Raw genomic sequence first — 25,073 nt, forward strand, 5'->3', positions numbered from 1 at the left:
GTGCATGAGAGAACTTGCAATTTCATTTGTGCCTTTAATCAACTCATGCAATAAATCCATAAAAATTCCTTCACAGTATTTGTTATTATCCTTCAACAGAATCACTTTGATAAATCACCTATTGTTAGATGAGAAAACATATAGGTGAACTATCCTCTCAGTGTTTCAAGTGTGTCCTCCAGCTCATTATAGATGGATCGTAAGTCTTTGAGAAAATGTTGTATTCGGTACAGCACCTAAAAGATGCTAAAACCAACATGTTTCTTTCCCATCCTTTGATTTAGCAGTATGATAAGTTTCAAAGAAAACAACAGAATCATAAATAATCACATATTGGTGACATATAAACTTTCGGAAGTATAATTCAAATGAGAGAAGACTTCATCATGAACATTCTTAAAATGCTTGATCTAGCATGTGCTATAACCCTGTAAGTGTTCAATACTGTCTGGCCAGGTTCTTTCAGATATTCCAGGCAGAAGGTGCAATGTTAAAGATCAAAATCAGATTTATTGGAAAGTATTTGATGATACACGGTATTTTTTTTACAGAAGTGATACAGAAGTGTACTGAAATCAGCATACAAGCACAATGTAGTGATTGCAATATACAGTTGGGTCACAGTACAAATGTGATTCCCATTAGCAGTCTCTAGTAATGTTTACCATCATAATACTGGCATGCCCAGTCTCCAGAAAGGAATAGGTACGATGAAGCCAGGACAAGCCCATTGCTCTCTTCAAAACTCTTGCTGGTTATTTAGTTATTATACTCTGTGTTGGCCTGAGCTACATATTCACACCCTCATGCTGGTCTGGCTAACTCAGGGAAACATTCACACTCTTTTAATGAACTCAGAAACATTTATACCACCAGCTGATCCATTCAGCTGTTGATATCTGTTCATCTAAAACAAATGTCACCCTACAGTTCCCTTTTTGTTAACAAAATTCAGCTTCTTTGCAATAGATGTGGTCAGTCACAAAGTCATCATTTAAAATAGATATTTGAAGAACATTTAATTAGAGACATTTAATAAATAATTAAAATCTCTGCTTTTAAAGTAAAATATATATATTTTTTAATATTAAATAAAAGAAGCAGATTTAGTGGAATCTTTTCCTCTTGAATTCACTTACCTCTCTCAGATCCCAGTTTTCTCCTGATCTTCGAATGAATACTGAAGAAATAACAATGTAACAAAACAGGAAGGAAAAAAGTGGTAGGTGCAGGAAAAAAAAAAAGTCTGAGCAATAAAAAAAAAGTAAAAAAAAATGACATTGGTATTATCTTATCTCCTCTTTTTTCAACAAACATTCGATCTAGATACAAGCAGTCATATCTCTAGTCAGCTGAATCCCCAAAATAAGGGTAAAACAGAAATAAAAAACCAAGAAAGAAAAAGTCAAAAGAAACAAACAAACAAAAAAAAAAACCACAAATATGCAAGAAATCCCTGTCTCCAGATACATACACAACTTAACTACAAATACAAATGAAAAGTCATAGTTTTCCTCATTTAAAAATATCAAAATTTCCAGAGGCTTCCAACATAAAACTGGTATGAGAAAAAATTATTTTTGTCAAAAAGTACTTAAATTTTCAATAAATCTCATGGCTGCTTTTAAAAAGAAGGCTGGAATGGCAGGGAAGAAAGTGGTAAAAGACAGATTACACATTTTTGAAAAACAATAAGACTGTTTTATTCTGGATAAATGATAGCTGATCATTTCTGACAACCTAAATACATTTTTAATTGAAGTTTCAAAAACACTTGAAGAGATCTAATCCCATAATGCACAGTCCAAGCATAGACAATTGAAGTAGAAATATCAGCAACGTTACATTACAATGATAGGCCTAAACTAGAATTTTTCAGTCAAATTTGGACATTATATTCCACAAAATGAAGATTCATTTCTGAAACCAAATGGAATGATCAAAGTCTTCAAACACATGAATAATAATAGTGAGCTTGCATTGTTTGCACAGATAGAGCAACTTTCATGAAATCTCACCTCCATTTTTTCAAACGCATAAAGGACTGCTGAAAAAAAAATTTTCTTGTTCTTGTGTTCAAGGAAAGAAAATGGGTTCATGTTATGAAGGTATTATATTCAACATCAGGAAAGTTTTTTTGATGGTAAATACAGTAAATATAGTGAAACATTGGGGAAATATCAGCCAAAGGGATGGAAGTATCTCTATACTGGAGGTTTTCAGAACAGATTAATAAACTCATGCCAGAATGCCAGAAACTCCACTCTGATCCTGCCTGGAGGAAGGAAGATGCTATGGATTACCTCTTTAGGTCCCTATCTTTTCTGTTTTCAAGGACTCGGTGTGTTTTCCAAGCTTAAATGCTAAACCAGCTAAAAGTCTCGTTAAAAAAAAAAAAAAAAAAAAGCTCAAAGACATAAAAAAATGAGGAAATCCCTGTTTTCCTCCATTCCTCTTCTCTCCTCTCCCATCTTCTCCTTTTCCCTCAAATTTAACAAGGCTAATTAACACTTCACCCCTAGCATAAACACAATTATCCAACAAACTACCCAGTTACTTTTAAAGCCAAAGCCAAAACAAGATGGTACAATAAAGGCAAAACAATAATAATTCCTCTTTTCCCTTTCTTCCTCCCTCTATGCTCCTTCTGATGTGTAAAATTTCTCCCTTAAAAATTGCACTCACCTGGTGCCCAGTATAGCAACAAAGACTACTCTGTGGAGTCTCATTGTACAGTGCTCTTTGCTCAACCACAACATCCATCCTCCTGGTGCACTCAGAGCACTTGTGAGGTGGGCCAGGACAACAGAAACAGGAGAACTGGTGCCCAAAGTGTAGATTCTCCCCCGTCTATAGACTTTTCTGGGTTGAGGGTGTTGTGAAGCTAACAAAAACCAAGGCTGGAAGTTAAAAGATTTAAAAAAAAAAAAAAAAAGATTAAAAGATTTGTGGACAAGGAGAATTGAGTTCTCTTCCATCTCCAGTAGTAACTTTCAGTTGTGATTTTATCATTTTCCTAAAACTGGCTTTTCTAAACTTAAAAGACTCTTGGTCTTGGCAAGATTCTTATGTTAAAAGACCTGCTACACAGGTCTGTTTCAAAGCTCCAGCTGGCTCATGGACCTGCCAAAATAGGTAACTGTTATTTGTAGAATAGCCTTAGCATCTTATCACACCTTCACAGGCTGGCATTTCCTAGCTTTGCAGCTTTAAGTGAGTGGGAAGAGAAGTTTAGACTAGCAGTAATCTGCAGACCTATCATTACCTGTTATCAGGCAATCATTTACTGTAGGGAAAAAAAAAGGTGGGAGGGCGAGGAAAATGTATTCCACAAGATACTTTTCATGGCTCTCTTTATTTATTGTATGGATTACATTACAGGACTGATTCTGAAAAGGGGAAGTATTTTGTCTAAGTTGTGGTTTACTGCTATCTGCCAGTCTAGTTATAAAAAGAGTGTAAAACCCACCAGAGCAAATCAGTATGTGACTACTCAGAAAGGGCAATTTGACTGCATCAGATGGTGGTATTGTGCAACATCTTGTCTGTCGGAAAAAGGTCTATGGATAGTCACCTCGAAGACAAACAGAGGAGCTGTCAACAAGCAACTGTCAGAACAGCAAGGCTTTTCTTCTTGTGTGCATCAACTCCTGTCCATTGCAGGAATCATCACACATTTCAGCCTTCTAGAAACTGAAAAATACGTTAACGTAGCTAAAGTAATCAGTCAATTTAACACTATGCTGGGTATCAATCAGAAGAGGAATCTGTGATTTCTTGTCAGTTGCAGAAATGCATAACTGTGGTCAAATCCTTTATGTATCACCAAAACAACATAAGCACACTAAGGTAATGTCTGTTCTCTCAATCAATCTGTGGTCAGTTAACTCAGCTTAAATTCTCTTTTCTGTTTGGTTGTTGTACGTATGTTGTTTTGTTTGTTTGCCTTTTATTTTATTTTATTTTATTTTTTTTTTAAACAGAGCAGGATGTAATAAAAAGATTGAGAAAGCATTCTGACCTCTGTGAACTTTGCAGAAGTTACAAATTCCTCCTTATCTTGCTTCACATCTCAGGAACAAGCATGCCATGTTCAGGTGGAACCATGATGTCATTTTCATATGGAACCATGATGCCATTTTTGAAATGAAATGAAAATGAATATCGGGCTGACATAATTAAATGAGTTTTAGCTTTAATTGAAAATAAATTGTTACTCTACATTCTCCACTTCCACAGAAGGAACCTTAGGAGAAATTACATCAATTCCCCTCTGTTTAAGTATTAGAACTTAACTTATTAGAACTCTCAAAGAGTTCTTTGGAAGGGTTGGTTCAGTTACAAAAATAAAATTTTAGCCAAACCTTGCCATAAAATTAATTTGTGATGTAATAAAATTTGATTGAATGCTTACCCTATGTACCATTTATATTTTCTCTTTTTAAAATGTAATTGTCAATTACATTTACCTAATGAAGCTTTTTCTTAGAACATGTATATGTCCGAGTAGTCAAATGTAATATAACAAAAAAGCTCTAGAATTTCATGGAAAAGGTGATGAATCAAAAAATCATTTGATTAAAAACAGGGCTTGGGATTATTGGGTTGAATAAAATATGAAGGCACATTATGAAAAGGCAGAACACAATAAAACCAAATACAGATACCTACCTGGTGAACGGTGATTCAGTGCTCGAATTTGTGATATAAATGATTGATTTTACTTTTCCTAATTCGTAAAAATGACAAACATGGAAGTGTTAAGTGGGATATTGTTACATTTCTATACAACTAGGCATAAAATGCATTTATCTAACTTAAGATTTCTGATTGTTGGCATTTTCTGTAGCCATTTTTGCTATGGGAACTTTTAGTTATTGCTACATATTTATTACTAAGAGCAGAAATATATATACTTTCTTTATACTGAGAATGAATTTAATTCTAATAAGAAAGTTCTGGTTTACAACTTCTGTGCAGCTTAGGTATCATTAGCACTGTACCAAACTGTTTAAAATGTTGCTTGTATTGACACGAGCTTTAAAAATGGTGCTTTTCTGATAGTTCTTAAAGGGATTGTGGAAGTAAGCATATTTTTCTTTTTAATAAGCATTTGTGATGGATAAACACTGTCACATACTGAGAGGTAAAAGAGCATTAAAACTTCAAAAATAATTGGATCAGGTACTTGACTGATAGGTCTGAATTAACAAATAAAAAGTAAAATATAGAAAGTATTTGATTACCTTGTCATTCTACGACTGCAGCATCTGACTTTGAAATGCTGAAACTAAAGAACCTTTAAATCAAAAATTGAAAAAACAAAAACAAAAAAAAACTTGGAGGGTATGTTCTCTGTAACACAAAAATCTAAAATTAAAGAAAAACATACATGGTTTGATATTTTAAACAGATGTTAATTAGATATAAACAAAGGTTGTGGACAATAACATTCATATAAAAAGGTGTTTGTCACACAAACTAGTGTTTATATACAGTCACTGAAGTAAATGGAAGTGGGGATGTAAGAAAGCAGAATAAATCACTAAATTTTTTTCACTGTCACTCTAAGTTTCACAGACCATGAAAATATATTTGTCCCTGTACAGGCTAGTAATTGTGAAGTAGAAGAGGTCACAGTCTGATTCCCATTTCATATGGAAGATTTAGAATCACATGCAAAAAGGCATGAAGTGAAAGGCAAAGTCTGAATCTATTCCAGAAGAAATTCTTAAGCCCTTCATAAATACTGGTAATGGAAAGGAACAAAAATGACCTGCTCTGTTTTCATTCTATTAGAGCTACTGTGCCTAACTTTCCTTGTAGAGGTGGCTAAATCTGGTTTAACTTTGATGTGAAAAACAAAACAAAACCCCACACTCTAAGGTAATTTTGTGTTTTGGTTTTATTTTTTTATTTTTTATTTTTTGAGAATATTTATATATATATGTATATGTTTTCAAGAAAAAGAATGTATTGATTCAGATGTTTTAGACAAGGATAAAAGAGAAAAAATATGATTATTATTAACGATTATTGTTAATGTTTTACATTTGTGTAAGTACCTTTCAACAAAATATCTCAAAGTATTTTATGTTTATTAAACACACCTATGGTGAACTAGAAAATTATATCATATACATTTATCTGAGGAATAAACTGCATCAGAGTTGAAACAGTTATTTGAGGTCACAGAACCAGTCAATGAGAACTGTTAGAGAAAGAACTGAAAAGTCACTGCACAGGAAAAAATTCAGCACATTGGCAGGGCTTACTTATTTAAGAGAAAATCAAGGAAGAAATAACTGCACATACCCAGTGTCAAAAAAAAAAAAAAAAAAAAAAAGCACCCCTGATCCCTCCTTCTGAATACTAGCAGAATCTCAAGTTCTGTCTTAAAGCCTGTCTCCAACATGAGACATGGTCAACAAGACAATGATCAACATTTTACTTCAGATAAAGTGATAGGATAATTAGCAAAACTAGCAGTTTTACTTTGTGTGCTCTGTGCTTCTCCAAAGTACTGAGTAACTACCAAAACAAAAATACATTTCAGCAAAGGATACAGTCAGTATTGAAGTCTCAACTTCCCCTCAAAATCCTTTTTTTTTTTCTTCCATTAAGTTAATATGAAATTTGCATCGTTACTTTAAGATTTTTATCTGCTTTAACCAGATGTAAACACTTTGATTAGCCATGCTGTTAAACTGACATTAATCTCATGTTTTGTGCACACCCTGATGGGTTTCCTTTTCGTTAATATTTGCTCTGAGACTCTAAAAAAATAAAGAAAACCAAACCAAACCAAACCAAAACCAAAATAAATTAAAAAATAAAAAACACCCCAAAAGCCCAACAGCTGCTGCATTGTCTAATGTCTCCATATTTATCTTATCTCATCTGTTCCACATTGCAGATTCAGCTATTAAATTAAACATACCCTTTGTGAAGTGGCACTGTTGGTCTGCAGGGCTTTATGCTTGGTTTCAGCCTTATGCTTTGGCTGCTCTATTCCCTGCTTGTCTTTTGTAGAGTTTTCATTAGAAGCCCCAGGCAGCCTTACTCCGGCTTTCCGCTAGGCCACAGTCTTCATGCTTTATCAGACAGGTACAATTAGCCTGTGGTTTAGGCTGAACCTGAAAGCCTGTCTCAGGCCTTCTTTAAAAGGCATGGTGCTTACCAGGCTCACTCATGCTAGGAAAATAATGAAGTTGTTTTGGTAACTATTTCAGCCACCACCCTGTCCTTGCCATTGTTATAGGAATGACCTTCCAAAGATGGTATTTTGGAACAAGATAAAAATGAACCGTAAAAGCAGGTAATGCAAATTGCAGTAAATACTAAGTCAGTTACAACTAAGGAATAGCAAAACAACTGACCCTATATTCTCTCCTAACTGCTAATTTTTCTTTCCTAACTGCTGTTTTCTTCAGGATACTCTTCCTGAAACAGTAGCTTCACTTAGGAAGCTACATCGCACAACAGAGTCAAGGCTTGGTGCTTTTTATGTCCCCTGCTGATTTCAGATATTACTCCCTGACATACCCACCTTTGAGAATTTGTACCTCAGATTTTACCTATAGCTAGGCAAACACATGTGCGTCTTGGAGCAGGGACGGGCTCGGGGAACTACATTCAGACTGAGAAATGCAAAAGATGAATGATAATTGTACAATATACTTTCACTGAGTACCCTTTGGTGAGTGTGACAATTTGCATTTCCAACACAGCCTGCAGGATAGAGAAAAAATGTAGTACCTTAAATTAATTTCAGCCTGTTGTTTGGTTAACTTTGCCAACAATTGAGCATTAACAAAGGATTGCAGAGCAGGAACTTAGGAAAAATGCATTTTTTTATTGCAATTTGAAGCTTTTTGGTAAAGAAGGGCAAAGGTCAATTCATCCATATGACAAATTCATACTGCTTTCAGTGCTAGAGCTTTTATTTCTCTGTGCCTCTGTGCCCATCTTTTGGAGGTAGCATGCATTTTTTTTGCCTCTTGGACTGCAAGACACCACAGGTACTGAAACATTTCACCCAGAAGTTTCTGGTTCAAAAAAAAATCTATGAGAAAAATATCCTGTCTTATTGTGAAGTCTTTAAAATAATGATGGATTTACCAACAGCTCCAGGGATTGATTAAAGTGACAGTGCTTGATGTTGAGTTGTGGTGTGATAATTTCTGATCTGTGGACATAATTGATGACTATAGTAATTTACTGTAATCCTGTATCTCATCTTTTGGAACAGCCAAATGACAATATGTGGCAAACTGTTAAAAAAAAATAATAATAATTAGGCTGAAAACTTACAGGTCATCTGTTGATTTGGAGAATTGAACAAAAATAAAAAAATGCAAATTCTACATGCTCTGAAATCCATTTCATTATACAGAAATAAGAATGTGCCCACTTTTTCAGATTTCTCTGCAACTTAACAGCTTACCATGTAGGGTACAGGAGATGTAGGACATGCAGGGGAAGAAGACACTTGAGAAAGTGGTTCTGATTTCCAGTACACTAATCCCCAGGTGTAGGGAGGAGGTGGGGGTGGAGGGAATGAATTTCCCCATATTTCGTTTGTATCAGCAGCACCAAAAGGCTACTAAGAATTCTACTCAACCCTTACTAAATGAAAACCAGATTTACCCCTACTCACTAAGCTAAAATCGGCACCTGCAGCTGGTGTTGGCAGTATTTTTCACAAAATGATTCTCTAGAGAATTTGTAACAATAGACAGCCGAACACAAGAACCAGATGCTGGAAAACAGAAGATAAGAAAAGTAAATGTCATTTGCCTTGTTTAATATACAGTCACTTAGGTTACCACCACACACAGAGTTAGGTTGTTTAATTAAGAAGTTTGTGCGGATGTCACAAATTTGCGTCAGGTAAATACATTGCCATTTAACAAATACGTAAAACTTTTGATTAAACACACATGAACAGAAAATTAAGCCGATGCAGATATTGCTACTGCAACCCAAACTGAAGAACAACTGCAGTTATTAAGATGTCTTTAGATTTTTTAATTAGTTAAAATGCTAATGAAGGAGAATATTGGAAGATTGAAAGAGAATATTGCTGTCGGTGCTATATCCCAGATGCTATATATCTCACAAGGTGATCTGAAATAATATAATTAGGGTAGTGGGTAATATCCTACCTGTTACTAGCACTCAACATATTTTAGGGAAGATTTTGGCATTGGCGGAGGTGGTATAAGTTTTTATTTCAAGTACACTTCTTGCACTTTTGGTATGAATTTCATTTTGTTTTATTTTGTTCTATTTTATTTTTAATACTCATCTATCCTCCTCCTTAACTGCTGTGTTCTTTACCACCTCCATATACATCAACTTCTTGACTTGGAGTAATGTTAGAGTGATAATTACAGTCAAGACTACTGGGGTCAAACCAGTATGTGCTTCAATACATATTGGGCTGCCTTGGAAAACTCAATATTTTCTATGCCATAGCTTCAGAATAAATAGCGTCATACAATCACCATATATGAATATAAATCTGATGAATATAGGCTCGTGGTTGTGTTAAATTAAAATACGTGTGAGGCTGTATTTTCCTGTGTTACTTCCCTCAGCCCAGAAGCTTTGGCTAGAGATTGTCTTACAAGATGCCTGAAGAACCTTACAAGTACAGAAACTTTGTTTTCTTTCCTTTATGAAAGGGCCATTGTGTGACTTCCCACTTTGGACATATCTTAACAGTTTATGCTTCCCTGTCCCTTCCTATTGCTTATGGTTATTGCTTTCACATTTAAGAAGATATAAGAATATTTGAAAGAATCATATTAAATACAACACTTTGCCACTTGTTTGTTTATGGAATGTGTAGACTAATGTGGCTTCCCTATATATTTTCTAGAGTCAGTCTGGATATATTACAGACAAAACACAGTATTTCCTAGCTGACAAACTGTTATACTGATACATTATGTTAATTTTATAGAAAAGTATTTCAGACTAAAATTATACATGGAATGAGTCTTTTGCATAGAGAAAACAATGTTATGAAATGTAAACTCAAGGAGAAGACAGTAGCAAAGACAAAGTTGTGACTGGCATGTGGAAAGAACTGCACTAGGAACTGAGATACAGTGTTTTGGGGGGAAGAAATGTTTCCATCTGAGGCATAAATTGTACATGAAATATAAAACAAACAGAGATGTGTTCGGACAGCTGTGCTATGGTTCAGCAAAACCTTAAACAGAAATCTATTTGGTATGAAAAGACAATATCAGTATAAATCTTGGATCAGCTTTCAGTTTCACAGGGAAAAAAATCTTTGTCTTTTATAGGTTCCAAGTTTCCCCTGCTGACTTGTGATAGCCTCAAACCAAACTAACCAGCAACATTTACACTGTACATTTTTATTGTTATGCCTCCAGCAGTTGGAAGAAAACAAAACAGCAAGAACACCTAATGTCCTCCTTTAAGAAACACATTTGAATAATACACATTTTAACAAAACTCAGTTCCAGCCAAGATTAACAAAGAGAATGCAGTATGCTACTGCATCAATCATCAAAAATACATATCTGGGCATACACAAACTTACCATAAACAATTTCAACACTTTGTGCAGATATAAATACAATTTAACTTTATTAGTGAAGGTACAAAGATGTAACAAAGACTGCAGTAGAGTAAGCTCCTTTGAAATGTGACTTCATACAACTATTGTATGTGAAATGGAGTTAAGTCTTTTTGATTATCATAGCACTTTAACAGAATTTATAAAAATGACTTCACAGTTCTACAGGATGAATCTAAAAATACTGTAAGGATATTACAATTTTCTAATGAAATTTGTAGGATTTTTGTACAAAGAACCTCTTACTTCTACTTATAAAACAGTGAATAGCAAATTAGAAGGAACACAAAATACACAAAATACTGAAAAAAAAATACAAAGCAATGATACTGGCACTGAACACAGGAAGAAAGGTAATGTGCCATAACTATATCTAATCTCTGGGAGTCAACACTGCTTCCTCACACAAAGGAAAGGCTTGGGTTTACATATTCCTCCAATTCTTCCCTGTTCTGGTCTGTGGAGAGCAAGTAAAAACAGTTGAGATAAATTGGAGCTCTTTCTAGCCTGCAATCAGAAAGTTAGAGAGTTTGAAGATTCAGGCATTTGGGCCCAGGCATGTCCAGGAATTCAGTTGTCTTCCAGGTCAGATATCAATCACCTTCCTATCTATGCATTCAGCTTATCACACATTTGAGATTTCTGACTTATAAATTCTGTATTTTCACCCTGCATTCTGTTTGTGACTGCATCCCCATACAGTCCAGCATCTTGGACATATCCTTGAAGAGGCTTGCTTGTGTTCAGGTAATAGTTTTTCCACAACAATGTGGAAATCACTGGGGCCTTCTTCTCCCACTAATACAAAATTTACCAAAGTAGTGATAAAAAAAAGTGTCAATTTGATGACAGTAATCACCCAATAGGTATCTTCGCTTAAGAATGGAAGTAACATATATTAACATACTTTCTACTAAACAAATAGTGATATTGTGGAATATCAGATTCCTCTACTGGAGAAAACTGCATAGATGAAGACAGTCGAGAAAAGAACTGCAGTATACCATTTTTGGTTTCCTATACCATTTATTGAGAGCAGCTCTGAGGGGAAGGGTCTGGGGATGCTGGTTGATGAAAAGCTCAGCATGAGCTGGCAGTGTGTGCTTTCAGCCTAGAAAGCCAACTGTATCCTGGGCTGCATCAAAAGAAGCATGGCCAGCAGGTCGAGGGATGTGATTCTCCCTCTCTGCTTTGCTCTCCTGAGATGCTACCTGGAGTACTGCATTCAGCTCTGGGTCACACAGCACAAGAATAGGATATGGACCTGATAGAGTGAGTTCAGAGCATGGCCACAAGGATGATCAAAGGGCTGGAGCACTTCTCCTATGAAGACAGGATGAGGAAGTTGGGGTTGTTCAGTCTGGAGAAGAGAAGGTTCCAGGGAGACCTCATTGCAGCCTTCCAGTTCCCCCCTAAAGGGAGCCTATAAGAAAGAAGAGGGACACTTTGTCAGGGAGTGTAATGATAGGACAAGGAGTAATGGCTTTAAAATAAAAGAGGTTGGAAGGCTAAACTAAACTAAATATATCTATTTAGATTAGATAGAATAAGTTCTTTACTGTGAAGGTAGTGAGGCCTCAGGTTGCCCAGAGAAGCTGTGGATGCCCCATCCCTGGAAGTGTTCAAGGTCAGGTTGGATGGGGCTTTGAGCAGCCTCGTCTGGTGGAAGTTGTCCCCACCCATGGCAGGGGGATTGGAACTGCATGGTCCAACTTTAAGACCCCTTCCAGTCCAAAACATTCTAGGATTCTAAGATTCTAGGATACAGAGGCAAACTGCAGACCATCTACATTGTAAACATTAGTACAGTCCTGCCACAATGTAAGCATGGATCTACCCTCTCCTGGAGGTGTCTTTGTCCTTACTTTCCCCTCATTCCTCTCTAAATAAATGTCTGCACTCTATTCATAACAATCTTGTTAGTCATAAGTAGCTCGTCTTGCTCTTTTTTTCTCCTTTTCATCTACAACAGCAGTTAGAAACATTATTTTTTTTTCCCTGGGGTAAATTCATTCATAACACTGTATGGTTTGTTAACTGAACCCATTGATTCTCCCCTCTTCCATTGTCTTACATCGATTATGTCTGCCTAACTTGAAAAGAGTTACTTTCTATTACAAGGAAATAAGAAGCATCAGCTACACAGTTTACACAAAATTTAGTGAAATAAAATTGAATTAACAAGAAATAGTCAAGAGCTTTTAAATGTTGGTCTCTTTCCTAAGACAACAATCTTTTTTTTCCTCTGTACTTTCCCTTTTACCATTCCATACCAATTCTTGAACTTGATCAGTTAAGAAATTGCTTTTCCCTCCAAAGCATACCAGTATCTTTTGTACCGTGTGTAATGACATTGGTTTGAAAGAAGTTTCAGTTTGGCATAATCAAACAAAATACTTCCTGAAAGCAGGAAGGTATGTGTTAAAACTACCATCTGCCGATATGCATAAAACTACCATATGCCGAGTGCTGCATGAAGGTGAAATGTAAGCCAAAGGAGAAAAGTACTTGATTTCAGGGAAATAAAATTATGCTACACACCTTTAAAGATAATTTTTTGTTCTTCTACTCATTTACTTATTGCAAATCCCAGTAACATGGTCCCATATAAATTTATGTCAAGATTTATTTTGGGAAAATCATGATCTTAATCATCACATCACACAAAATATCAGTTTTGCAGAACTGGATAGACAGTTGAGATGCCAACTTTTCCTATGGGAAAAAAAAAAAAAAGATTAAGAGAACATTTATAAATATACTCATATTTATAATACATACATTGTTACAGAAATAGGTAGTTGTCATAACAATTACCTATGTTTTTTCTCTGATGATTCTCAGGAGAAGTTGTGTTGAAAATGTATTTAGCCAGCCACACTACAGAAAAAGAAATATGTGCAAAAGGATAACAAGAAATAAAGATACTCATCAGTGCATCTTCTAAGTTACATCTTCATTCCAAAATATTTCAGGTGACTCCATGCTGTATATTGAATGGAATGGATATCTTATTGTTATCAGTGTGGTCACTATATACCGAGTAATCTAATATCTGTTTTGTTGTTGTTGCTGCTGGATTTTATTGTTATTGTTATTATTATTTTTTTATTTTTCCTTTATCAAAGTATTTCATGGTTGTCCTCTGACCTGCTAGCTCCTTGCAGAGATTATAGAATGAACAGTTTATGATATGAGAAAGGACACATTTGGCAGCTTTATTTTCTACCTACATAGAACTTGCTTGTTAACCTACCCCACCCCAAATAGAGAAATAGGAACTTGTAGAATAAAACAACAACAAAAACAACAACAACAACAATAAATATTTCAACAGGTATGACTTTCTGCTCCTAGTAACTGATGGACCTCCCCAGACCTGCTGGCTCTGGAAAACATAGGGAAACCATGGCAGTAAAAAATTACTTCAAATTAAAAGCATGCAGACCGTTTACCTAGTTTGGACAAATGATCCTCCCTTACACACATAAATGGTTTAATAATAATAATAACAATACGAAGAAGAAGTATTTTGCATTTAATGCTATTTACTAAATCTGGCAAAAGGATTTAGAAAAGTATCCTGTTCTTGTTCCTTCATTTTAGTGAATAAAAGGCACAATACTTTGTAAACATTAAAACATTTTTGATTTTGATTTTCTGTAGGCGATTTTCTGTAGGCTTTCTGTAGGACAAATAAACTTTTAAAAGATGAGAACTTATTTTATATTACAAATATGTAAAATTTAAAAAATTCACAGTCGCAAAGAAACACAATATAAACTGGTCAAAATTAAGTTGCAGCATCTTTTTATAACTGTATCCCTTGCTACTCTTATTTTGCATGAACTTCTACAATCTTATGTGAAGCTACTTTTTTTTTCATAAATTGAAAAGTAGTATTTTGTACTCAAAAAAATTTATTATAGTGAGAGAATAGTGTGATTATTATGTTTTACACAACTAGTATTTTATTCCTATAAGATGCTGGATAATGTCGTCTTCTTTTTTTTTTTTTTTCAATATAGAAATAATCCATATTTTTTTCCACAAACTGTAATGTTGCAAACTTAAATCACAGACAAATAAAGGTTCTCAAATGCTAAATACAAACCATAACATTCATAGGAATTAGAAATCTTTACATGTGGAATAAGTCATAGTTTGCAACTGCACTTAAAGTGATCTTACTAACAGGAAGTGGGCAGTAGGATATAGAATTCTCTGTTGTGAGGAAATCACATTCTATTCCCAAATTTTTCATGTCTGAAAATCCTATTTATCATTTGGTAGAAACATGAGATAAAGAGGAAGGTTAAAATAGCTGTCACAGTTTGAGCTACCTGCCATCTTTGTGGGTAGTCTGAAAAGACAGATAAAAGAAAGTAACCTATTCTCTGAGGACCTATGCATAATTGAGAGGCAGGATAAGGGAATGGCAGTGGACAGATGTAATATTTTTCCAGAACCACTTGTTAGTATAGAAAAGATCAGTGAACTCACTACTTGCTCATCATTGCCCCATTGCAAGAGGTCATTTACCTTAGATCACCAGCAGAGCTGTTCATATGAGCAATCAAAATGAGATTGGCAAGCTAATACTATTTACATTCACAGCCTGGATCTCTGTTACCCATCTGCATGTGTCTTTTAGTATACATGATCTGTTTTCAGCAGATGACCAGCTGTCCAAGTCTAGAAAGAGTCTGTAGGAATAAAAAAAAAAATGCAAATAGCAAAATTTGGAATCTTTCTAAGGAAAATGCTGACTTTAAGGACACTTTATACTCCCTGAAAGATTCTTTATGTACCAGAGCTGCCTGGGGGAAGCATTTAACAGGTCTTCAAATACGAACTATGTTATTACTACAATTTCAAATAAAATTATATTAAAGTAATATTCCAGATATAATTTCTAGTAAAAATAAAATGTATATTATGCACTTATTATTTATGATATAATTCCACACATACAAAACATTCCTGTTTAAATGGATAATTTTTTTTTCTGTTCTAAATCAAAACAAACAATACAAAAATTTAATTCCACTCCCTGTCCCCTTTTTCCTTTAATTTCTTAGCTCAAAACCATGTGATATTTTGTTTCAGTAATGGTTGCTTATCTTTAAATGTGGGAAACTTCTAGTTCTCTGAAAAAATTACATTCCTCCCCTGCACAGCACTACTTGCAATTAAAGACCAGGGCTCCTGACAGTTAAGTCTCTTCCCTCTCTGTCTGCCACACAGGCTACCATGGAGATAATACTTGTGGATCAGAGTCTAGTTTAAGCCACATAACAATAGACTAGTCATAGAAATGTAAATTAATAACTGTATGTTGGAATATATACATGTGTAGGGGAAATAAAAAATAAACATGGAATGTGTACTCAACTTTTAAGAACTTACATGTCTGACTGATGTTAGCACTAGGAACTAACAATGTTTAAGTAGCATTAAGTAAGGGTATTAGCTTTACTGAGGCCTCAGCATCATTAATGCAACCCCCATCCTTCCTCTCACTCCCTCATGCTGCCTTCTCCATCCAATGCTACTGCTAGGAGATTTTCCTTCTCCTGATCTATAGGATTTCTCTCTGAGACCCCAACCCCAGCTCTTCTGGCTGCTCCCCTGGATGGCTGAGTGTGTTAAGGAGCCACATAACAACACAGGACTTTGTAGCATGCACTTGAATGTTTTTAAGACTCAGAAGGAAGGTGACCTGTCTTCATGAGAAAACTACATTCAGGTGTTGCTTTTCAGTCCTAAGATCTGTTACTTAGTTGGCATATTTTGAGAAGATTCTACCTCAAGAAGATTGTACCTCAAGGTGAAAGCTATATTTATGCCACATGATGAAGAATATCTCAACAAGAATGAAAGTACACTCTTTCCTAGTGAACAGAAAAGTGTGCTGTGTGGCACAAGACAAAATCATCTGACCCAAAGAAATACACTATATATATTTATACTGTGTATACCTGATACGCAAATAAATCTTTTTTTTTTTTTCCTGAAAATGCAAGTATGTATCATAATCAAATACTTTTATTGAACTCTGCAAATTAATTACATAATGCTCCACATTCTGTGTCAAGGTACATTTGTTAAATTTGCTTTCTCTGTATTACCTGTAGAGCTGGCAAGTTGCCAGTGAGGTGTTGTTTTTTTGTGTTTGTTTGTTTTTGTTTTTTGAGTGCTGTATGCACGTCTTATTAAATTCTTTCAACACTCTGTATTTAATCCTTAAGAATCTTCAGAGGTTTAATACAGATGTACACTGAATACAACAAGTGCTAAAACTGTCATCTGATAGTCATCTGATAGTCTTATTTCTAACATAAGAATAATCAGATCACATATGGTGAATAGTTTTAGGCTACAGTGTAAAATCAGAGGAAAAAAATAAAAGTGAAAGAATTTAACAAAATCCACCACAATCACCTTTCATATAGGTGGAGTAATAGAAAGATGCAATGGCTTAGTTATGAAACATGGGGATAAGCACTGACAGAAATAGAGAAACAAGGAAAAGAGTGGCATAAAGTAACTATTCTGGCTTTCGTGACAAACTAGATTAAAACCTTCACTGATACTCAACAATATTTTTCCAGGTCGTTGATACACCATACTGTTCTATTCAGAGAAAACAAAGAAGTACTGAGTTGAGATTCTTTCTATCCATGTTTGAAAAAACACTCAGGTCACTGAGCTGTGGCCAAATGTGACAGTAAACATATATCTGAGGAAAACATACCACAGATAAAATGGAATTGTGCCCCTGTAAATGAAATTATAGAAGTAGAATTCAAGAAAAGAGCATTCCATAAGAACTTCTACTGCCTGGGTCAGCTTCAGTGCCTTGCTTTGGCTGTTTTTAAGCACTTTTTCATAATGGCATTATATGGCAATGAATCAGTGCCTGTAAGTTCACAGAGATACAGTTTTGAACTCTTATGGAGAAGTGTATTAGGAAAAAGGCTGTTAAACCCCACTCAATGCTTTGAAAATTTACCTCCTAGTGTTCTTGAGAATTATTCCTCCCATGTGGAGAGGACTAGAAGGAAGGAAGTAATTAACTGAGGTGAGATGTTTCAAAAAAAAAAAAAAAGGTGGGGGGAAGGGTTAAAACACAAGATGTTTAAATCAGAATATTTATAAGTGATTTATAAGTGATTTTATAAGTGACATAAGTTCAAAAGCTGTTATCCTTAAGACCCAAATCCTTGTCCCTTGTTACAGGACAACTGGGTGCATTATCAACAGTCAATAAAAGGGAAAACAGGCTATGTTCTCCAAATAGAAACTTGGGAGTTTTTTACACCCCATGTCATCTTCAAAAATGAGACTTCTATCAGTTTCTGGACAGGTTATTGAAAGAAATATTTTTTGTTTTACAGTAATTTTGAATATTACTCCATAACTTCTACTCTATATCTTCTACGTCCCCTCATGTCTTTACAAATTTGTTTAGAGCTATTTTTTGTGTATGACTGAGTCTCAATTTTGTAATTTTTTCAACAGTGAAACAGAAGATAACCACTGCTGACCCCAATTACAGTCAAGATTGTACAGACTTATTCATATATGCTGAATGATTTGGTCTGTAATAATAATACATATATTTATAGAATTCTTCTTTTCTACCTCCCTGAAGCTACACACTGACCAAGATAAAGGAGATGGAAATTTAAAATACATATTAACAGGAGATGGGGCTGGCAGTCTGTTCATTATAGATGAAAATACAGGAGATATTCATGCTGCAAAGAAATTGGACAGAGAAGAAAAGTCCCTGTATGTGCTACGTGCCAAGGCTATAGACAGAAAGACTGGAAGACAAGTGGAGCCAGAGTCTGAATTTATCATTAAAATCCACGATATTAATGACAATGAACCAAAATTCACCAAGGACATGTACACTGCCAGCATTCCGGAGATGTCTGGAGTTGGTAGGTAAAAACTTATCCTTATGTAAAATCCAAAAAAGTTTGGGTTGATTTGGAACTTTTAAGTAACTTCTTGTTTGAGGCACTTGGTACAAGCTTCTGAGAATATTCAAAGAATAATTTCTGTTGGTTGCCAGTAACGTATCATAAATGATTGTTTTCTACTTTTATTTATTTGTTTCATCTTCATCCACCATTCAATCCTTTTTCCGTACTATAGGCTACTCTTCACTCTTTTAAGCCCACAGGTACCAGCATGAAATGTAACATACAGTTGTCTTAAAAGTTAGTTTTGCCACAGCTGAGAATGTCACTTCCATAAAATATATCTTCTTTGTATTTACAAAGTATAATTTACCAAACCTTTTTGTACCTTTAGATATAAACTACTTTAAGCATGTAAGTATCCAAATCAATTCATATATCAACATGATGCAAAATATCTTCCTACAAGTACCAAGGAATTAGTTTTTACGTGGTTGTTGGTTTTTTTACTTTGTTATCAACATTATCGTTATTATTTTTAAGATACCAAACTTATGAACCTCTTTCCTGAAGAACTGTTTTAAGATTATTTTTTTTTCATAATAAATAACAAGCTTAAAACTATTCACAACTGCTGGATTGAAAAGTAAAAATGTGGAATGCCATTAGAATTTGGGTGAGAAATATAGCTCCATAGTAAAATAATTCTTTGAGTTTTGTTCAGATAATGTAATGGGATAGATAATATTCACCAGCATTCATTCACTAGAAGTAATCACGATCACCTACCTAAGTTCTTTACTTGTTTATAGTACAGCCAGTCTCTCTGATGAGTAAACATAAAATACATTGGGCTATGGGGAAAAAATGAGAGAGAAATTCTCAAGTTATTTACTTATCATGAATTAGTGCAATGGTTTCCAAAATCAGCCCTGGATGATGACATTGCTGAGAGAGACAAGAAAATAACAATCAACATTTATGGCCAATATACATGCAAAATATTTTAAATAAGCTAATAATTACCACTGAGAGTAGTAGAAGCATAATAGAACCTGACTCTATTTTTTAATCATGAAAATGGAATTCCTACAATACTATGTATGATGTGAAAAGTCAAAGAATGGTTCTTTTAAAGGTACATGGAAATAGAGAAATCTTTTCAGAATTCAGAATTTACTTTCCTGATGATCTATGAAGGAAAAATATTGTCATTGTACTGGTCATATTTAGTCTGATTTTTTGAAATTTATTTATGTATTTATATTTTTTTTGTAAGAAAGGAACTGTGTTGGAATAGATAAGGTAAAAAGCATGATGTTCATATTTAACCTTATTGCTTAGTCCAGTCTCCTTAGAATCAATGGAGAAGCATGAATAAAAGAGAATAGAATAAGACCTAGTGCCTTGGCATTGTCTGTGAAATTTAAAGTCTATGAAATGTCTACAAATGATAATGAAAATGAGTGCAAATGTATTTTGCACATGTATACACAAATGTATAAAATATATTATGTATTTTAAGCTGAGAAAACATCCATAAAAGACCCCAGTAAAGAGGAGTTTTGCTGGGAAGATAACATCAAAGATAAAGGATTTATACAGAAAAAAAAAAAAAAAAGGCTCTTAGCTTCCAATGTGGAGGCAAAAAAACAGACGTGAGTTACTTTTTGCTATGCTTTGTATACATTTGCATTAGTGACTATAAAAATTACACTGGAATATAATTTTTTAGCATTTGAATATGTGTGAGTGAAAGTATTTTTTTAATTTCTCAAAGTAGCAGCGAAGAAGAAGCCAAGTTCCGATCAGTCCATTTAAGGAGCAGAAATTCTGTATTTCTCCAGTCAGTCATAAGTATGCTAATTAAACAGTCTGGATGTACATATAAGTAGATAAAAAATACAATAAGGTATTCCCCCTTGGAATCCCTTTGCCCCATTCCTCCAGATGAGGAAGCAGATGCCACGACTGTAGAAAAATGACTTGGGAATAAAAAGGTGAGATTCATCCCCTAAATGTAATACAATTTACAAATTGTATACAAATGGTGCTCAAGTAAACCATCCCATGAAGTACAAAACAGAACACATAAAATACAGAATACAGATAGCGTAGTTCTTGAAATACCTACATAAAAGAATGGTAGATTACTGTAGGTCAGCAAATTAGAACTAAGTGGTATATGGAACAGAACACAAGGAAAAGAAGGAAAAAGAGAAAGAGGCAAAAATTAGACTCAAAATTGAAATAGCGTAGCAGTGGCTACATAAATGGCTCCTGGATCAAAGTTTCCACAGACTGTAAGATATTCCTTAAGAAATTCTCCAACACATTATGGAAATGATATTTAAGCAATTATAATTCATTTGATATATATTAATTAACAACTACTTTTTTTTTTTTTTTGTCTAGATATGCAACCCAAATTATTTTTTTCTGTAGTGTTGCAGAACATCACAAATTTACAAAATTGTCAATTGTCAGTTATGCAGGAAGGTTCTTTAGAATTCAGCACTTAGTCTTTTCAGTGCTTTTTGGCATATACGGCTGTTAGTAGATTAGATGGATGTCAGATAGCTGAGTTTGGTAAGGAAGTATATTCTGGACTGTAGAACTTAAAATGGTTCTTGATGTTGGAGGGTTGTGAAAAATAAGTGGTGAGGGAAGAAAAACCTATCCAGAGAAATTATTGAGAGATCAATATTTGGTAGGGTTATTGCTGTTGAGAAGGTAAGTATGACTGAAAGGAAAAGGACAAAAAATATGGTGAAAATGGAAGGAAAAAAAAAAAAGAGAGAGAGAGAGAGAGACTGGGTGACAAAAATACAGTCCAGAAGAACAGAAGAGTTTAGAAAAAGAATAAACTGCATCTTGATCCTATAAGTCCCTCTATAACAAATGGAAGGGAATAAGAATTGCAAAATAAAAGGAAGAACCCCTAGCACAGGGCAATCATCTTTACTATGTCTATATAGAATGAAAAAAGTCAGTGTAGTACTACATTACATGCTACAAACACTTAGGATAATGAAAGTGATTTGTCATGACTATGTACACAGATCCTTGCATGCTTAACCAAATAACTTTTTTGACTGGAAAGAACCATACAAGTACACTATAATGATTTTAAATGCATTTAACAAATACATTCACAATGATCAAGTCAAAAATTTCTGGAAAAATTAGTTTCTTCCTGTTGTTGACTTCTTTCTTCCAATTCCAATTTAGTGTCTTAAATCTAAAGATATATATATTATATTTATTATCTTTATTACTGAAGTTAACAAATATGACTGAGGATATTTATGAAAGCTAAGGAAAAATTCATTATGATCGAGAAATTGAAATGAAATCATCGCTAACAGTGTTTCCAGCTTCTTGTGTATCTGTTATTCAAATGCTATGTCATACTATATATTTCTTGCTGTGTGACTGTTTCTTCGAATAACTAGATCTAGAGCACACAAGGGAAAAAGATAAGTCAACACCTCTGACAAAATGTGTGATTTTCAGTACCAATAAGCAAAACTCACTCATATTTTTCTCATTTGACAGTAAGAATAGTGAAAGTGTAACACGGATTTTCATCATGGCCTATCCAAGCCCAGAAGGGAACATGAATTCATATTTGTGCATTAGTTTGTGTTAACACTGTGCTGCAGCATCTACACTGCAGCCATCAAGCTGTATGTAAATTAGCCTGGCTATACCTAAATGCGATCCAATCATATCCCCAGCAGCATTATGGGTACACCTAAAATGCTGTGTAGCAAACTTAATTCTAGAAGCAATCAAAAATAGTGAAGTGAGCTGACTGCAATGGCTTTTATGGAAATGATCACACTAAATGTTCACAGAGATATTAACTTAAAAAATTAAATGAGAAAGTTTAGTAGACTCTAAAACTCAATAACATGGAATTTCTCATTAAAATTGGCTACTATGCTGAAGAACTGATAAACAATAACTGCTGTAACTATATTTGTAAAGAGTGCTAGAGTTGACTGGAAGAATTACAGAGTGCTGAGGTTTGTGTCAAATGAGGCAAACTGGTTTAATGAAAAAATAGTCCCAAAAATGAGAATAAATATTTTAGAACAATAAAAGGTAATAAAAACAAAATAATGAAAGTAAGGGATCACAAGATGTTCAGCATTTTAAATTAATGCAATACCAAAATACATAAATACTAAATACACTACTACATACATACTAAATACTAAATAGCTAAATACATGTTTTGTGCCGTGAGAATACTCTTTTAATTCCCTTATTATGCAAAAGGAAAAGTACTCTAATCATGCTTAAAATATACTGATTTTAACTTTGAGGCTTTCTTCAGGGGCAATATATATAGGGTTAAATATATGTTACAACAGTACAAGCTTTGATCCAAGTATTTGTCAAAGTGAAGTGAGATTACTTAAAAAACCAACCATCCAAACACTAACAAAAGAGAGAGAAACAAACAAATAAATAAAACAAAAACTCCACACCTCACTGTGAAAAACACTTTTCTCAGGATATAAAGAAGTTCTTAAGAAATTTTAAAGAGGTAAGATAGCAATGTGATGTCCTATGGAGTTCAATCTCTTTTGGCTCCTGGGTCAATATTATTACACCCTCCTGTACATGCCTTGCTAATTTTAATAGGTAAGGCTTACTATTTTTTTCTCATTAAACATCCTTAACTTGCCTGATAAGTATTTCATAACACATTTTTAATCTCTGAATTGATCCTATTAAGACAAGGGATAATACCTAATTTTGATTAATATTCACTTCTTCATACTTAACTCCACTGCTGTTTTCTGAGTATTATGAATCCAAAAATAAGGCACCTCATCATTCAGAATTTCTACATGATAAGGTTTGTATAATGTATAGGTAGACAATGACTCTTTATCAGGGAGTGTATTGATAGGGCAAGGAATAATGGTTTTGAGCTAAAAGAAGGTAGATTTAGATTAGATATTAGGAAGAAATTTTTCACAATGAGAGTGGTGAGGCATTGGAACAGGTTGCATGGAGAATCTATGGATGCCCCATCCCTGGAAGTATTCAAGGACAGATTGGATGCAGCTTTGGGCAACTTGGTCTACTGGGAGGTCTCCCTGCCCATGGAATGAGATGATCTCTCTCTAAAGGTCCATTCCAAACCAAACCATTCTATGATTCTATGGTTTTAAATTATTAAAATTAAAATTGATAATTTTCCCATGAAACAACTTTTGGTATATTGCTGGATAGCTAAGTTTGACAGAGGGACATTATATATGAAATATAGATATGGCCTTTTTAGACTCAAGCTCACAGGATTACCACATACATATAAGTTACACATACCATGTATTTAACAGCAATACTAAATAAAAGATGTATGTATAATATATACATGCAAAGAGAAACAAGGAGAGATAAAATTGAAGTAAAACACGGAGGGTAATATGCATTCCTACTGCCATTTTTATTATAGTGCTATGTATGGTACAACATCAGTTATACAATGATGTGTTAGAAGTTCCAGTATTGTTGTTCTCTATTTCTGTAGTATCTCTTGAGAATATTACATACCAGAACTACTAATGGGTTTCAAAAGGACTACAATCTGATATATACTTTAGTTAAATTATTTTTTCAGTATCACATAATCATAAACATGCATTTCTAAAGAAACGTTTTTCATTTCATATTGGAAGCTCTTACAAGATCAAGCAGACTTTATGGTATATTAAAAAAAAAAACAATAACAACAAAAAAAAACAATTGAATGAAATACACTAGCCATCAAATTTTCTATTTTAGAATTTGCTTAGATCAGTACGTATTAATCTACAGATGTATATAGATGACTAAATGGAGGCAGTTCTCATCTTTCATTTTTCAGCAGGATATAATTATATTTTCTCGTCTGCATATTTTCCCTAGTTTCAGATGTGTATAAACAAGTTTATGAATGACTGTCTTGACTTTGTCACAAGCATACTAATAATATTTTGCTAATCTGCAAGATTTCAGAATGGCAATTTTTAACATATACTCTGTTTAGAAAATGAATTATTGTGTTAGCTTCAGAAGCAAGATATATTTCAAATAAATGTTTTATCCACAAGTCCACATTTTACATTCTGTAGTTAAAATACAGCATTAGAATTCCTTTAGACAAACTAAGCACAATGGTAGAAATCTTGCAGCTAGTGTACCTTCTATATGTCTGTTCGCATTTAACACTAAAACTAAAGAATTTCAAAACCTCTGTAATCGTCAGAATCTATCCAGGGTTCTTTTATTTAAAGGCACTATTTTTAACCCTTTAAAATTTATCTTCTTTATTATTTTTTATACATGTCTTTATAAGAAAAAAAATGATCCCTTTCAACAAAATAAGTGTGAAAATATGAAATAAGAGTTTCTTACAATAAACTATCAGGATGAAAAGGACAATATATTATGTACATATGCAAAAATATACAAAGGTAAAGAGAACATTGAAATAAATTATGTCTATACAATTCAGGATA

General features: G+C 34.0%; 1 protein-coding gene across 5 annotated transcripts in view; it reads left to right on the forward strand.

Annotated features, from left to right (window-relative positions):
• The window catches only part of CDH9 (cadherin 9), a 102,787-nt gene that overhangs the window by 38,344 nt on the left and 39,370 nt on the right, over nucleotides 1–25,073 (forward strand). For 2 of the 5 annotated variants that reach the window (XM_083825610.1, XM_083825611.1), the window contains exon 3: nucleotides 18,273–18,567. The exons of 2 other annotated variants lie outside the window; for them this stretch is intronic. In XM_083825610.1, coding sequence (XP_083681736.1) covers nucleotides 18,273–18,567 — 295 coding nt within the window. Of the gene's footprint in view, nucleotides 1–18,139; nucleotides 18,568–25,073 lie in introns of all 5 variants that reach the window. One more of the 5 variants, XM_083825612.1, reaches the window with a different exon arrangement.

This window comes from Anser anser, assembly GCF_964211835.1.
Source record: "Anser anser genome assembly, chromosome: 2".
NCBI classification, from domain to species: Eukaryota; Metazoa; Chordata; class Aves; order Anseriformes; family Anatidae; genus Anser; species Anser anser.